We start from the raw sequence: 16020 nt of genomic DNA on the forward strand, positions 1-16020 counted from the left end.
TATCCTCAGCCACTTTGCTGATGACACGAAACTGGAAGGGTGGATCATAGGCTGCAAGAAGGACGAAGTTTTCCCCGTCCTCTTGGGAAGGGTGGGTTTGGAGGTTCAGGAGAGGGGACAGCCTGAGTCACCAGCACATACTTGGAGAGCCCAGCTGAAAACATCTCTGCAGAAAAAGACCTGAGGTCCTTGTGGGCACCAAGCTGGGCATAAGCCAGCAATGTGCCCTTGTAGCAAAGATGGCCAATGGTGTCCTAGGCTGCATCAGGAGGAGTGTTGCTGGCAAGTACAGGGAGGTTGATGAGTTGAGGTATTAATGAGGTCAGTCTTAAAGAGTATCCGGCTGCCCAGTACAAGAGATATGCACATACTGGAGGGAGTCCAGTGACGTACCACAAGATGAAAGGACTGGAGCACCTCTGCTGTGGGGAAACTCAGAGGGCTGGGACTCCTCAGCCTGGAGAAGAGGAGGCTCAGAGGGGATCTCACCAATGATTTGCATGTACTTGAGGAGAGGTGAAAAAAGGATGGAGCCAGGCCCTTTTCAGTGCTGCCCAGTGCTAGGGCAAGAGACAATGTGCACAAACTGAAACAGAAGCTTCCCCTTGAGTATCAGGAAATTCAAGGTCACTCACCATGAGAGTGGTAATAGGCATAGGTTGTCCAAAGAGAGTTTGGAGTTTGTCTTGAAGTATTCAAAAGCTGTCTACACATGGCCGTAGGCAACCCATTCTAGGTGTCTCTGCTTGAGCAAGGGTGTTGGACCAGATGGTCTTGAGAAACTTCTTTATAATGTCAGCCATTCTGTGAAATTTAGTTCCTTTATGGCTTTTCTGCACTGCCATTGGAGATATGATTGTAGCTATAGTTTATGCATGTTAGCTTTAATATAGGTAGCAACTGAAGAATAGTCCTAAGTGGAGGCTGGGAGCAACATGGGTTCAGTGCTCAGTCTTTTCAGTTGTCTCTGTTGCTGCTGTTGCTCCAACTCATTAGGCACACAAGCTGGAACAACACCTCTGAGTTGCAGTGAGCCCAAGAATTGCATTTTGTTCACTTCAGGAAGCAGCACATTGATTCATACCAAAGGTGTGTTTCATTATTATAAGATTAAGCAGAGTTCACTACTTCTTTGAATAAGAAAAATTATTGCTCTAGGCTTCTCCTTTCTGTCTGTGGAGAAAGACACTGCTAGAATTTGATTCTTATCTTTGTTGTATAATGAGAGAAGCTGATTAGGCTGTAAGTCAGGAGCCTTGGTTTAGTGTTTTAAATACAAATGAATGCAGGTAGAATCTGTTAATTGGAATCAAAACCTTGATATATCCATAACCAGAAGAGCTACAAGAAGTGTTTATGTTGATATTGGGAAAATACTGATTTTCTAGCTTCTTCCCTTTGGCCCTTGTCATTTGAAAAGTATAGGTGATAACATCCCTGTAGCTCTGTGTGTTCATTCTGAGATGTAGTTGTAATGAGGGCTGTTTCACTCAGGATGGATGTCCTTAGATGAAACTCCTGGGGGCAGAGCCAAATCTGCAAGACCAACAAGAGGCTGCCACATCTCCAGCACCCTGGGTCGAAGCAGTAGCAAGGCTGGGAATGTATTCCCAGTAGACAGACACAGATACACCACACATAGCTGGCTGTACAGCTCAACACATGCAGACACTCTCAGCACTCAGACACAAACACAAAGCACACCAGTAACCTCATCCTGCTCTTTCTCCTCTGGTCAGGATGAGGACCATCCGTATCTGCTGCCCTCTGCTGCCTGTCTTGATAGCTACTTGCAGTGGGATATATGGGACCTGAACTCCCACAGACCCCCTCGTGTGGACAGATGTAACAATCACCCCCCTGAAACACACACACTGACACTTGCACACTATACACCCCACAGTTTTCCACCTTGGACACACTGTCCATTTGGTAGCAGATCCTGGATCTTTGCTCTTTGCCGGTGTCTCCTGCCTAGAGACTCCCACACCCCTACCTACAATCCCACACCCCTCAGCAGCAGTTGGTCAGGATTCCCCATTCCCTCCAGTAAGCATTTTTTCTGAGGTCTTGCTCCCAGGCCAGCTCACCTCCTTGCTGGCATGTCTGGCCCAACGTTTGCTGTGAAGCACACATTCCCTTGCACACCTTCATTTGCTGCAGCTGGTGCACCCCAGGCACACAGGCCCCTATGAGCTGTGGTCCCACTTGAGCTGCTGGCACTCAGACCCCCATACACACACATTCACACAGAATAGAGCCCCTCACTCAAGAAAATAGCCAGAAATTGAGTTTAATATGAAGATGAGACAGTGCTGATCAGGTGCAGGGCATGGCCCTACATGCGTACTGACCAGCCTCCTCTTTACATGACAGCAATCCTTATTATCCTTTTATCTCTTTGTTTTCCCATGTTTATTCCTCCCAAAATCATCTGAATCCCCTCCTTACCCTGCCTTCGGTTCCTCCCCTTGATCCAAAAGATGCTTTGGAGAGCTATTCCCATTTACTGGACACTGGGGCTGAGGCTGCCCTTGGAAAGCCCTGCCAGAGCCCAAATGGGGTGCCTGTTCCTCTAAATATTTAATCTGGGTTCCTTGAAGTGCATTTGGGACTCTGTGCATGTGGGCATGGGCCTTGGAAGGGCTGGTGACTCCTGTTATGGCCTGAGAGTAGCCAAAGCAAGGGTGTTATTCAGGTTTCCCCCACATTTCCCTTTGTGCTCTTTTGCCTATGTGCAGACAAGCTCTTTTATCAATTAACCTGATGGAAATATGAATTAATAATAAATGACATTTCTTATATTTGCAATATCTTGAAAATCTGGAATGGTGTGGCTGTACGTTATATGAAAACATGTTGGAATTTCAGTTGGAGCATGAGTTGGAATTCTTTACTTTTCCACAGGGTGCACACATCCTGTTTCCAGGGAGGTGGGAAAGAGCAGGCAAGACTCCTTGGAGAGGTGATCCAAATTTCCGCTCATTTCACCTTCTTTGAAAGAAATCTCACTCTGGAGGGATAAATAACTCGAATATTTTTGTATTGAGTAGGCTCACTTGCCCTTTCTATCAGTGAGTGCCACTGTGTCCCTTTATGAGGCAGGTTTTCTGCAGAAGTTGTCGTAGAGGCTCCTTTGCCTTTGTTGGTGCCAATAGAAAGCAGGGTGTACTTGCAGTCCCTGTATTTTTGAACTTGCCTTCTTAAGTGCTCTACTCTCTGATGTTTCTTCCCGTTTCCCTGTGCCATTGATTTGGACACCCTTACTGCTGTATTTTGGCTGTCCCCCAGCTATTCTGTTCCAGGTATTTGCATAGTCTGAGGGACAACCGAGGCTTTGGGAAGCACTGCTGTTGCCAGCATGGGTCAGGGGCCTCCAGCTTGTGTGCCATGAGGATTGCTGCCTTTGTGTAGATAATGGTGATCATCCTGTAGCTGGTGTCTAACTTGGGTCACTTTCCTACAGCCTTTGCACTCCCCAAGAACCTATATTACAAGTCTCTCTCAGGGCAAGCTAGAAAGAGGTCCTCGGTATGGTGATGCAGTCAAATTCTTACCTGTCTTTGTATACCTGTCAGCTCCCAAACTTTGTTTACTATGCCTCCAGGGCTCTGAGTTGGTAATTCCCAGTGTAAATGGTTTGTTTCTTATTGGTTGTGGTTTTGATCCTTAAATCATGTGTGTTTCCCAAGGAGAAAATGGCTTTCTTTGAGATAGTGGCCTCTGCAGAAAGGAAAGGGGGGTTTACTGCTGCACTGGGGATGGGACACGGGGATGGTGCTGTGTGGGACAGATGGTGCAGGTTCTGCTGTCTTTGCTGAGGTTGTCTTACATTTCTTCGGTCCTAGATGTGAAGCTGCAGAGCAGAAGCAGAAAGTACCACTAGGAACTCTGAAGAAAGACTTGAAATCACAAGAGGAAAAGCAGAAACAACTGACAGAGAAAATCCGCCAGCAGCAGGAAAAACTGGAAGCTCTGCAGGTAAATTGGAAGGTCTCCTGCTAAGCATAGCAGGCTTCCAGGGACTTCCTTAGTGCAAGCAGGTGATGCTGAGAATAAAATCTGTCTCAGCCTGTAACAGCACATATGCCATGTGGCATTCATGGGGTAGGGGTTGTTGTATTAAACAAGCATCTTAGATTGTATTTCCTGCTAGGATGATGGGGGGACTGCTGGATTCCAGGTCTTGAAAGACAGCAGAAAATACCTGCTTTGCAATTACTGACTTTTAAACTGGAAGACTGTTTGCTAGTATGGGTTCATGCAGGTTCTGACAGCTTTCAAAAATAAATTTTCTGATTTTTTTCATTTTTTAATAGAAAACCACTCCAATTCGGTCTCAAGCTGACTTGAAAAAACTGCCTCTAGAAGTGACTACACGGCCCGCAGGAGAGGTAAATGGGATACCACTGTAGGCTTTGTACTCTTCTGTGCTATCCTTAACTGTTATTGAAAAGCAAAGCCTGACTTTTTTTTGTCTCCTCTCTCTGTACCCTAATCTGTTTTGGAACACCCAGTCACAGACTCGACTTCAGCGCCCGCGATCTCCTCCTTTACCTGATGTAATTAAAAATGCTCCCAGCAGACCACCACCAGCTACGCCTCTTCCCAGGTCTGTCAGTCAGCTGAAAAAGAGTTCTCCAGCTTGTTCAACTGTTAGCTCTCCCAAATTGGCAAGCATTCTCTCCAAGGAGGAGGCCAGTACTTCCAGGACGCACCACCATACTGTGACAGCTGGAAAGTCTAATAGCACTTCAAAAACTCTTGCCAAAACAGCTACAGCAACAAAACCGTCCACTGCTGTCCTGCAGAACCCCAAAAGCCCACGTGAGATACCCAGCTCAAAAACTGCCAAGGTGCCAACAGTAAAGAAATCTGCCACTGTCAAATGCCCACAGGTGAGATTCAAAGGGATGAAAACTATCCTTACCAATTTTTCTGCATAACCCATATTTCTCTGTCACATGGGATTTATGCCTCATTCTCTGCACAGAACAAGATAACTCCTATTTTATTCTTGGGTTAGAGTGCCATTCTACACCTCTAATAAAGGCTTGTTTCATCTTTTTCCTGTTAGACTAGACTATTTCTCCAGACAAAAAAAAAGTGCGGAATGGTAGACTTGAGGACTTATGTTATCATATGGCACCCTCTAAATCCTTCATGAAAAAACAATTAAGATATCAAAGGAAGATACTGAGTGTTGAGCTTTTTAAAAATTTTTAAATATTTGCATAAAAGATTTTGTCTGGTAGTGTACTTGAATTATAGCTAGTGCTTTTTTGCTTCTGCAGGCCTCCACAACCCGGAAGAGGACCTTATATACCACAGAGGAGGTGTCTGAGGGGGAAGGGGAATACAAGAAGGAGAAGACAAAACGGGGCAAATTTGTGGCAGTGAAAGAGGAGAAGGATTCCAGTGAGGTTGTGGTAGAGGTGAGAGTGCACTGGTTTCCCCAGCAGAAGATATTTGTCAAGTGTTTATAATCTTGTCAGGAGACAGCTAATCTGAGCTCTCTGCTTACAGCTCACAGATAGTGCAGGAGAAGAAGAACTAGCAGAACTGAAGAAAGCTCAGAAAGGTGAGAAATGAACCCGTGAACTCTTTTCCAGTATATAAAATAATGAAAAAGAGCTCTTGCAGAACTAGATTCATTGGTTAAGCATGTCTTTCTGTTAATGAGCTTTTTAAAACAAAAATTCATGTAAATTCGGGTACTAGACCATGAGATGACTCTTAAGTGAAACAAAATTTCAGGACCCCTTGATTGAACAGGAGTCATTGTGGTGTAGGAAGACCCATAATATGAGAGCTGCATCATCTTAACTGTTGTGCTGTTCAGCTGCGTAGATGGATGTCATGCTGTGAGAAAAATCTCAAATAATGTTCTTCAGACAGGATCTTCTGTGAAAGATAATAGCAAATTGTCCTAGTCCGATACAAGCCTGAACAGCATGCATCAAACTGCCTAGAATACAAGAGAAACAGTATCTGAGAATGCCGTATCATTTCCTTGCATATTAATGTTTCTAAGTAGGAGTTGAACTGTATGAACGTGGTGGTTCATGTACTGCTTGAAAGAATTGTCACAGTTGTAGGTTCGCTCACAGATGAGGGTGGCTGTCTTCTCTAGTGACCATGCAGAAGGTGCCCTTCAGCATCTGAATTTGCAAACATCTTTACTGTCTTCTTCCCTTCAGACAAAGGGCTGCATGTGGAAGTGCGTGTAAACAAGGAGTGGTTCACAGGCCGAGTCACAGCTGTGGAAATGGGCAAGCATGCAGTGCGCTGGAAGGTGAAGTTTGATTATGTTCCCACAGACACCACACCAAGAGATCGCTGGTAACTATCTTCAGCTACTAGATTTTTGAGGCTTGTTTTGCTTTCAGGAGGAAGACCTTGTTTTACTTACACAGGTGCTGAAGACAAAAATATGTTGCTGTCCTATCAGGGAGAGTGTGTGCGCTCAGGACTGTCCATCTGCTTTTTAAAGAATGAACACAACACACTCAGTACAGTCTGCTCATTTTAGTGTGATCTTCCTGTGGAGGCAGCTGTTATGTAATCTAGAAGTCTCAGTGATGGATGTGTACGGGTTCTGATGAAGCTAACAGTATTTCAGATATGGCTGATGTAAGAAAAAAACATATGTATCCCTTCCCCCCCCCCTTTTTTTTTTGTCTTCAGGGTAGAGAAGGGCAGTGAGGATGTGAGACTGATGAAGCCTCCGTCTCCAGAGTATCAGACTCCAGATACACAGCAGGAAGAGGGGGTTGTTGTGGCTGAACCTTCTACCTCAGACTGTGTCAGAATTGAGCCAGACACCACTGGACCGAGCAGTAACCAAGAAACAGTAGACTTGCTAGTTCAAATCCTTCGGTGGGTTCACAGTGCTGCTTGTGAGCTGCTGCAGCCTGATTGCTCTAGTCCTTCTATCTCAATCTCAAACTCTGGCTTTGCTTTTTCTTTCCTGCATAGGAATTGTTTGCGATACTTCTTGCCTCCAAATTTTCCTGTTTCCAAGAAGGAGCTGAGTTCCATGAGTTCAGAAGGGTTGCTGGCATTTCCCTTGGTGAGTTCAGTACATCTAGAAAAAAGAGTTTTTTGTTTTTTTTTCCCTTACACATTCCATTCTTACGGCAATCCTGCGTCCTATGGAAGTTATTTGTATCCTTAGCATGATTAACATAGTGGAGAAAAAAATGAGAGTTCTTGAAGCGTGCCTCAGTTTTTCTGAGAGAAGATTTTGATGAGGAATTTTTTATTACCATACATCTGTGTGAGAACCCTGTTGGCTGCTACAGTCTGGAGTTCTTGTCCATTGCAGTTAAGCTTTAAAGAAGAGGGGCAGGGGCCAGGTTAGAGATACATAGAAATGAAATGTAGGCACATCTGTTTGTTATGCCCCAGTCTTAAAAGTCCAACTTATGCGGAGAAAATCTGAAAAATAAGAGAACGTGGACGCTAACGCCCCTTGTACATCTCCAGATGTCCAGGCTCACAAAAATAGAGCAGAGTTTAAAGATTCACAGCCCACCTGTCCCCCGTGATATCATTGTCTTTAAATTGGAGAGACATGAATTTGACAGATGGACCACCCTGTGGGTAAGGATGGTCATGCTAAAAGAGTTTGTAGTCAACAGCTCAGTCACAGTATGTTGGTAGCTGGATTCTTCTGGAAGCTGCAGGTACTGTGGTTTTCTTTACAGCTGGTGCCTTTTTTTTAAGGTACCATCTGTTGTTTTTTGTCTTCTACAGAAAGAATATTTCAAACAGTATGAAGTGGGTCTGCAGAACCTGTGCAATTCATATCAGACACGTGCTGATGCCCGGGCCAAAGCCTGTGAAGAAAGCCTGCGCAACTCAGAGAGAAAGCTGAAGGAGACAGAAGAGAAACTGCAGAAGCTGAGGACTAACATTGTGGCTTTGCTGCAGAAAGTACAGGAGGTAGGCGAGGAAGGGGTGTGAAACCAGAACTGCACCACAGGTAGCAACCTTCACCAGACCGGGGCCAGTTCAGGCACCTGAGACGTTTTAGTCTACGATTTAGCTGTGCTTCAGTTCTTACTCAGTTTGGTTCAACTTGGGCCCAGACCGTCAGAAGCTACTAAGTGCTGCTGCTGCCGCCCACCTTTCAGGATCTAGGCCTTAGTGGCCATGAGGAGTGTTAACTTTTGTAGTTGGAACTTTTGTGTTGTGTACATAGCACACAGTTTTTATTAGTTTCTGCTTTGTGCTATTAAACACGGCACGGCAGGAATTTCTGTCCTGTTCTCGTGCAGGAAGCTGGTGTTAGATTCTGAATCTCTTGTATAGAAATGCAAGGCTTTAAACAGTACTTCAAATAAAAAACTTTGATTAAATATATTTATTAAATATACTATCAAATATTAAAACATTATTTCATGTAATATAATGTTAAAAATACTAATAAAGTCTGCCAGGCTCTGAGAAGGGAAGTTGGCAGTGCTTTCACAGCAGATGAGTGCAGCTGTGCACTCCTGGAGAGTGCTGGCAGGCAAGATGCAAAGGATGATCAGGACGAATGCTGCAGAGGATGCTGTGCTGCTGTACAAGGAGGCATTTTGTTTTATTCATTCTTGCACTGCTCTTCAAGATTCACTTTTTCACTAGTATTTCTTGTGCTTCTGGTTTCAGGACATTGACATTAATACAGATGATGAACTGGATGCATATATCGAGGACCTGATCACAAAGGGAGACTGAATGACCCCATTATACATCCTAGGGAAGTGCAGAGGAGCTGGTTTCTTCTACGGAGATGTGGATTCCTGCGGTGGAGGACTGTGACAGCTGATGAGAGGAGAGGGTTTTTAGACAGTACTTCCTTTGTATTGGTGTACAACTCGTTCTTGTGACTTCACATGAAAAAGACATTCGTGCTTTTGGCAGGAAAGTTTTTAACATTGTAGTTCTTTGAATCTATTACTTTTGTTTATAAATATTTATTTTTAAAAGACATGGGAACTGTGCCTGGTATGATGGGAGAGTTGCTGTATGTTTTTAGTGAGGTTAACGTGTGGGTACCCATTTTTACATCTGGGGCATATACTAAACCTGAAAGACCAGAACATCATGCCTAGCACATTGTCTCTAATAGGAATCTGACAGCAAATTAAAATTAGGTCTTGAGTCGTGGAAGAAGAAGTCAGGACTTTGACTTCCAAGATGCTGACCTGGGGTGAGAGAAATCCAAGCAAGGAATCTGAGCAACACAGAGGAGATCAAAACAGTCTCTGTGGGAGCATGGGTAGCAGGGATGAAATCTTGAAGGTTCTGGCAAAGTCGGGTGTGGGGGTAGGGGATTGGCATTTGCCAGCGCAATGAGGTCGCTCAATAAGTCTCTGTAAGTAGGTGGAGTTGTCATGATGCTAACAGCTCAGAGGATGAAAATACTTTTAAAAGAGTGTGGCCTCCTCAGTGACTCTCAATGGATTGTGATCATTAGATAGAGGTTTGTGTTGCTTTGCTCCAATTGCTGTTCCAGGTAATTTTAATTAGAGTGCTGTAATGTGGAGCCCTGCACTGATGAATTGCATCTGGCTCTGGGTCAGCAACAAGGACAGTGTTTTTTCCAACTTCCTCCCAGCTGGAGGCTGCACTACAGCTCCTAGTAGACCGCTTGTGGCACAGATGACTTGGTTTGAGTTCATTGGTTAGCCATCATCTCAGGTCTGCTAGGACAGGATGCCTATGAACTCAGTGCTCAGGAAACTGAAATCTGCAGCCTGATGGCTTAAAGAAACACTGTGCGACCAAAATGGTCTCACCTTCAGGAACACCAAATGAAATGGTCCTTTGGACTTGTTCTGATGGCTGAATGTGTAACAGATGTTGTAGAGAAAAAAAAAAAAAAAATCTGTTGCACAAAAAATCTCAAGCAGTAATAATATATAGTACTAGACAACTTCTAAGTTTTACATACCATAGGGGGGGGGGAAAAAAGCAGAAGAGAAGGTAGATTTACTTATTTGCCTGCATTTCAGGTCAAGAAAGCCTATTACAAGAATAGCATACAATTTGAGACTGATCAGTTTCTTTCAGAATGTGTGTACCCTGTGACTCCCTTTATAAATGAAAGTAAGAAGCATCACCCCAACCATTCTGCACATTCCTGGGTTGGAGGGGCAGTGTTCCTTAAATGCAGGAACAAGCTCATTGTAAAGCTGTGGACGTGGTCTGTCTTGATTTCAGTAAAGCCTTTGACACTGTCTTCCACAGCATCCTCGCAGCTAAACTGAGGAAGTGTGGTCTGGATGATTGGGTAGCAAGGTGGGCTGTAAACAGGCTGGAGGGAAGAAGGCAGAGTTGTGGTCAGTGGGATGGAGTCGAGTGGGAGTCCTGTGTCCTGGGGTGTAGCAGAAAGGTTAGTAGGTTGAGAGAGGTTCTCCTCCTCTGCACTGCCCTGGTGACAACATCTGGAGTATTGCATCCAGCTGTGGGCCCCTCGGTTCAAGGACAGGAGCTTGAGAGAGTCCAGCGCAGAGACACGAGGGTGATTAAGGGAGTGGAGCATCTCCCTTACGAGGAGAGGCTGAGGGAGCTGGGTCTCTCTAGCTTGGAGAAGAAGAGACTGAGGGGTGACCTTATTAACGTTTATAAATCTATAAAGGGTGAGTGTCAGGAGGACGGAGCCAGGCCCTTCTCAGTGACACCCAATGATAGGACAAGGAGCAATTGGGTGCAAGCTGGAACATAGGAGGTTCTGCTTAAATATGAGACGAAACTTTTTTATGGTGAGGGTGACAGAACACAGGAACAGGCTGCACAGGGGGGTTGTGGAATCTCCTTCTCTGGAGACTTTCAAAACCAACCTGGACATGTTCCTGTGTGACCTGACCTAGGTGCTCCAGCTCCAGCAGGGGGATTGGACTAGATGATGTCTCAAGGTCCCTTCCAATCCCTGACGTTCTGTGACTCTGTGATATTGGAAGTTAATTGCAGTTTATTGGTTAATTGCAGTTGCACACTGGTTCATCAGGTGATGTTCCCTTTGTAGAGCCTGAATATTATGTTAAGGTCAAAACAAATCTTTGTCCTTTTCAGGTGGCGAGCAGGAATTCCGAACTAGATTTCATTAAAATACAGCTGAAAGATTATGCAGCTTGCAGTCTTTATTTCATAACATGAGGGAGTATGCTAATGTGAAACCTATAGTCCTCACGTGTTTCTTAAGCTTCATGAAACAGTTTGATCCCTACTCTTCCTCTCCTCTCCTGTTAGGAAGGCATTACACAATTTTACTCCTCTGTTCTCTGGGAACATCTCTTTTCCAGTTTTAACTTCTCTTAAGGCATTTCATCTTTTTATTCTCACACCAAATATTTTTGATCAAGTTATATTTCTTCCCTGGAGTTACTTTCAACAGTGCAACTGATGTGTAACTGTCCCCTCTCAATTTCCATGTTGCTAGGAAAAGGAAGGCAAGAGTGCTTATTTATTTTTTTTATTAGCTTTTAAGTGCTAATTAAAAACGTTCTCAAAACCTTTCTGCTCATCCTTCTCTGCGTCTGTTTAGAATATTTTTTCAATAACCTTGGTAACTAGACCTATATAGAGCATTCGATTTTTACTAAAGCCTTTAGGAAAACAGGAACAAAGTCTAAATAACCTTCTGCTCCAAGCAGGATGTACTCAAAAGCTGTATCAGTTGTTCAAGGCCTTCTCTGTCTGACCTCATAAAATCTTCAAGGGTAGATGTTGCACCGGTTTTCTGCATCACAAACCTTTCCAGTGATGGTGTTCTACCTTTGCATCTAGCAAGGCTGTCCCTGTTGCAGCTTTGGAGGCTAAAACAGCTGCCTATTGAAAATATCTCACCTGTTGCAGCCGAGGCAGCTAGACCTTGCTGCGTTTAATCATTAATCAAGGTGAGTGGGACAGGGCTGGGGTAGTAAGGCCCTTCTAAGGATGATGTTACTGAGTCCTGTGTGCAAAGTAGCTGCTGTATCAGGCAGTAAAGTACTGGGTGCTGCAGAGCCCATTGCTCTCACGGGGAAGGAGGTTGCCAGACTCCCAGTGTCAGAGGCAAGTGGGACTTCAAAAAAACAAAACCAAAAATATATATGTACATGGGAAGCCCATTCTCAGCCTGGAAGAAGGGAGAGTGTCCAGGGTGTTTGCATAGTGGGTTGAACCTACAGCCCTTGTTTTTGCTGTCTTGCCCTCCTGAGAAGAGTGTGGAAGGCAAGGGGGAGGATCCAGGCTGCTGGAGGGAAGGAGCAGCTCTCTGTGCTGACCACAATCCGTGGCTTTGGCCTTGCCAAGGAAAGCAGGGGCAGCTCTGTGCGGCGCTTTTCATGCCCTCCCCACCCGGTGTGGTTCCAGCACTGGGGCCGTTCCCCCTTCCAACTCCCCTGAGCCCCGGGGGAAGCTGAAAGGAAGCTGCCAGCTCAGCTGCCAGGTGGGGACTGCAGGCTGGGAGCCTCTGAGCAGGCTCTGCCACAAGCTCATGAAGCATCACATTGTCTGCGCGGGGGCTGCCAGCGCCTGGGAACGTGGGCACGTGTGGCTGTGCCAGCCCCTGGTGCTGCCCTGTCTCCGAGGAAACATCTCGTGATGGCAGAGGCATCCCCAGCCACCGCTGGGGCACCCCCAGCCTGACCTTGGCTCCGCAGTGTTTGTCTGGGAGGAAAGAGGATGAAGTCTTCCTTTTCCTGGCAGCCATCAGCTCCTGCTGCAGCTGCCTGGAATCGGCTCCCTTGTCGTGAAAGGGGCAGTTTGGCGGCTGCCCCGGGGGGGAGAAGGGAACCACTGAGCATCACCACGAGCCTGAGGTACTGCAGGGCCCAGGGCTGGCAGCTTGCTGCGGGTGAGCGCACAGAGGGCCCTTGTCACAGCTACCAGAGGGGCTGGCGGCTTCTCACCTGCTGTGTGCTCTCCTGGCAGGAGCAGTGCCTTTGGTCCCATAGGACTGTGCCTGGTCCTGGGTGGGCCAGGAGCTATTTTGGGGGCGTTCCTGCTGCCAGCACACCCCAACTGCAGCACTGTGGCTCCCAGGGCACACACTCTGGCTGTGTCCCCCTCCTTCTTGGGACTCCACGTGCCCTTATCCTTCAGGGCCACATCCCCCCCTTGTTTCCTCTCAATTTCCTCTGCCACACTTGTCCTTTCCCTGGCTCTGCCTGCCTTTGTGCAAGCCCCTGCCCCATCGTACCCGAGCCAGGGGTCAGCCAGAGTAGGATGGGTTGGTTTTTAACCTTCCTCCACCCTGCAGGTCTTGTGTGAGCACAGGAGGCTTCTCACATCTGTGGTTGTAGTGGGTTTATGTGGCGAGGTTTTGGTAGCAGAGGGCTGTAGGGGTGGCTTCTGTGAGAAGAATCTAGAAGCTGCCCCGTGTTAGATAAGGGCCCTGCTGCCAAGCCAATAAATGATGTTTGTGCTCTGTGAGAGCAGATTTAAGACAAGAAAAAACAAAAACAGTGCTGCTACAGAGCAGCTGGGAGAGAGAGGGGAGTGAGAATCAGCCTTGGAGGCACCAAGGTGAGTGCAGCAGGAGGGCCGGAGGTGCTCCAGGTGCCAGAGCAGAAGTTCCCTGCGGCCTGTGGAGAGGCCCCCGGTGAAGCAGGCTGTCCCCCTGCACCCATGGGTCCCACACGGAGCAGATCTCCATGCTGCAGCCTGTGGAGGAGCCCCCGGTGGAGCAGGTGGACCTGCAGTAACAGAGGCCTGTGGAAGACCCCTGCTGGAGCAGATTCTGGGCCAGAGCTGTAGCCCAGGGACAGGAGCCCAGGGAAATATTGCACCCAGGGAACTGCTGGCGCATCTGGGTTCAAGGAAAACACACTGAGCTCCTGCTGGGCACACCAGACTGCAGAGCTCCCTTTGGGATGACCGTACCCTGCAGACAGCAGCACACCCACATCCTCAGCCACCAGCCCAGACACAATCTTTGACAGCCCTTTGACTCAGGGAGCTTTGGTGGTGGGGAGAAGAGCCGAGCCTCCACCTGTGGCAGTGCACAGATGCCCTGAGCCCAGGACAGACCCGGCCAGAAGGGCCCAGGAGCCGGCTTGGAAGGAAAGCAGAGCCCGAAGCTCTGCTGAGCAGAGCCTGAAGCATCCCCACGCACGTCAGCAGCCCCACACAGCGGGGACACAGCGGGTGCAGGGGATGCCCCCGGCCGGGAACACGCAGGGCTCAGCCTCGGCAGCCGGCACCGGACCGGGGGCCGCTGGGGGGGGGAGGCTGGCGGCGGAGCCCCCGACGGCCCCGCTCCCAACCCTCCCTCGGGAGCCCCCGGGGGGCTGCGGGGACGCCGCCCGCCAACCCGCCCCGTCGGGCGGAGCCGGACGAAGAAGGGAGCAGGCTAGGACGGCGGAACGGGCGTTTATTGGGGCCGCTACACCTTGGTGCCCCCCGACGGCACCTCGGAGCGCTGGGTCGGGGCGCTGAGCGTGGACGAGGCGGCGGCGGCGGAGGCGGGCGGGCGGCGAGCCCCGCGCAGCCCCAGCAGCAGGCGGCACTGGGCTCGGAAGCGGCCGTCGAGGAAGGCGTAGAGCAAGGGGTTGAGGCAGCTGTTGAGGTAGGCGAGGCAGGTGGCGTAGGGGTGCAGCCGCGAGATGAGGCCGAGCAGCGCGCACGGCAGCTCCAGCAGCCCGGCGGCGGCCAGCACGAAGAGGCTCTTCAGCAGGTGGAAAGGCAACCAGCACCCGGCGAAGACGGCCACCAGCGCGGCGATCAAGCGCAGCAACCTCCTCCGGGCCGCCGCTTCGGCTCGGCGGGGGCGCAGGTGGCGGCGAACGGCGGCCCCCACGCAGCAGTAGCAGACGGCCATCAGCAGCAGCGGCGCCGCGAAGCCCAGCGCCGTCGTGCCCAAGCTGAGCGCCGCCGCCGCCCGCGCCGCCCCGCCGCCCAGCTGCAGGTCGCAGAGCGTCCGATTGCGGGGACCCCCCCGCGCCTCCCGCAGCAGCAGCGCGGGGAGCGCCGCCGCCGCCGCCGCCGCCCAGAGCGCAGCCAACGGGCCCAGAGGAGCGGAGGAGCCGGCGGCGGAGCGACGGGGAGCGGGTGCGGTGCGGGGATGCGGAGGAGCGGCGCGGGTGACGGCTCGGTAGCGCTCGGCGCTCAGCCCGCCCAGGCAAAAGGCGGAGGCGAACATGTTGAGCAGCACCAGGTAGCTGCTGAGCTTGCAGAGCGCCGCGCCGAAGGGCCAGTGGAAGCGCAGCGCCGTGTAGGCGGCCCAAAGGGGCAGGGTGGCCACGAAGGCCAGGTCGGCCAGAGCCAGGTTGCCGATGTAAGCGTCGGCGGAGCGGCGTTTGGCCCGCGGGCCTCGCCACACCGTCAGCAGCACCAGCCCGTTGCCGGATAGCCCCAGCACGAAGACCAGCGTGTAGAGAGCGGGCAGCAGCGAGAAGGACGCCTCCCAGTCCGCCTGCCACTCGCACGCCTCCCCCGTCTCGTTGCCCTCCTCCTCCTCGTAGTAGTAGTCCAGCTCCCCGTACTCCATGGCGCAGCGCTGCCCCCCGCGCCCCGCAGCGCCCCTATAAAAAGGAGCCGCCGCGCACCGCCCCGCACCGCCCCCCCGAGACCCCGCACCGGGCGGCCCCGCCGCGACCCCCGCCCCCAGGAGGCGCCGGGACCCCCGCCCCAACCCCGCCCAGCGCCCCGCATCGGTGCCCACCCGGCAGAGCATCGCCCGCAGCCCCCTCCGCAGGGGCAGCGGCCGGAGGGGGCCGAGGGTATTGGGAGAGGAAAGGCTCGGGTGGGAAGATTTTGGTTGTGAATTGCCTCTCGGAACGACCTAGGCGGGTGTCAGCAGCACAGCCCAAATCCCTGGCAGCCATCCAAGGGGAGCGTGTGCCGTATGCTGCGGCAGAGCTGGGTGCTGGAGTGCCGGCGGGGAGCTGTAAGCCAGGCTAGAAACGTGCAGGGTGAGCAGGGAGGGCAGAAAGTGAATGCTGCGGGAGCTTCACGGTGAGCACGGCAGGGAAATGGAACAGTGCTCAGCATGGGGAGCCTGTGGGGGTCCCTGCTCTGGGGGTGTTGGTGCCCCATCCTTGC

At 50.0% G+C, this 16020-nt stretch overlaps 2 protein-coding genes across 2 annotated transcripts in view; one reads left to right on the plus strand and one right to left on the minus strand.

Moving 5' to 3' along the window:
* MORC2 (MORC family CW-type zinc finger 2) overlaps nucleotides 1-11428 on the plus strand; it is a 38364-nt gene extending 26936 nt beyond the window's left edge. The window contains exons 17-26 of the mRNA XM_084297246.1: nucleotides 3849-3981; nucleotides 4320-4394; nucleotides 4518-4898; nucleotides 5295-5435; nucleotides 5527-5581; nucleotides 6201-6342; nucleotides 6688-6879; nucleotides 6979-7072; nucleotides 7759-7947; nucleotides 8659-11428. Of these exons, the coding sequence (XP_084153372.1) occupies nucleotides 3849-3981; nucleotides 4320-4394; nucleotides 4518-4898; nucleotides 5295-5435; nucleotides 5527-5581; nucleotides 6201-6342; nucleotides 6688-6879; nucleotides 6979-7072; nucleotides 7759-7947; nucleotides 8659-8727 (1471 nt within the window). The 3' untranslated portion in view covers nucleotides 8728-11428. The remainder of the gene's footprint in view (nucleotides 1-3848; nucleotides 3982-4319; nucleotides 4395-4517; nucleotides 4899-5294; nucleotides 5436-5526; nucleotides 5582-6200; nucleotides 6343-6687; nucleotides 6880-6978; nucleotides 7073-7758; nucleotides 7948-8658) is intronic.
* A 2934-nt stretch (nucleotides 11429-14362) lies between these two features.
* Nucleotides 14363-15524, minus strand: LOC311215874 (apelin receptor A-like; the record flags this gene model as incomplete). The annotated part of the gene is made up of 1 exon (XM_084297275.1): nucleotides 14363-15524. Exon 1 carries the CDS (start codon nucleotides 15464-15466, stop codon nucleotides 14363-14365), a length of 1104 nt encoding a protein of 367 aa, XP_084153401.1. The 5' UTR covers nucleotides 15467-15524.
* Between the last annotated feature and the right edge of the window lie 496 nt (nucleotides 15525-16020).

Source organism: Netta rufina (genome assembly GCF_964035555.1).
Source record: "Netta rufina genome assembly, chromosome: 17".
NCBI lineage: Eukaryota > Metazoa > Chordata > Aves > Anseriformes > Anatidae > Netta > Netta rufina.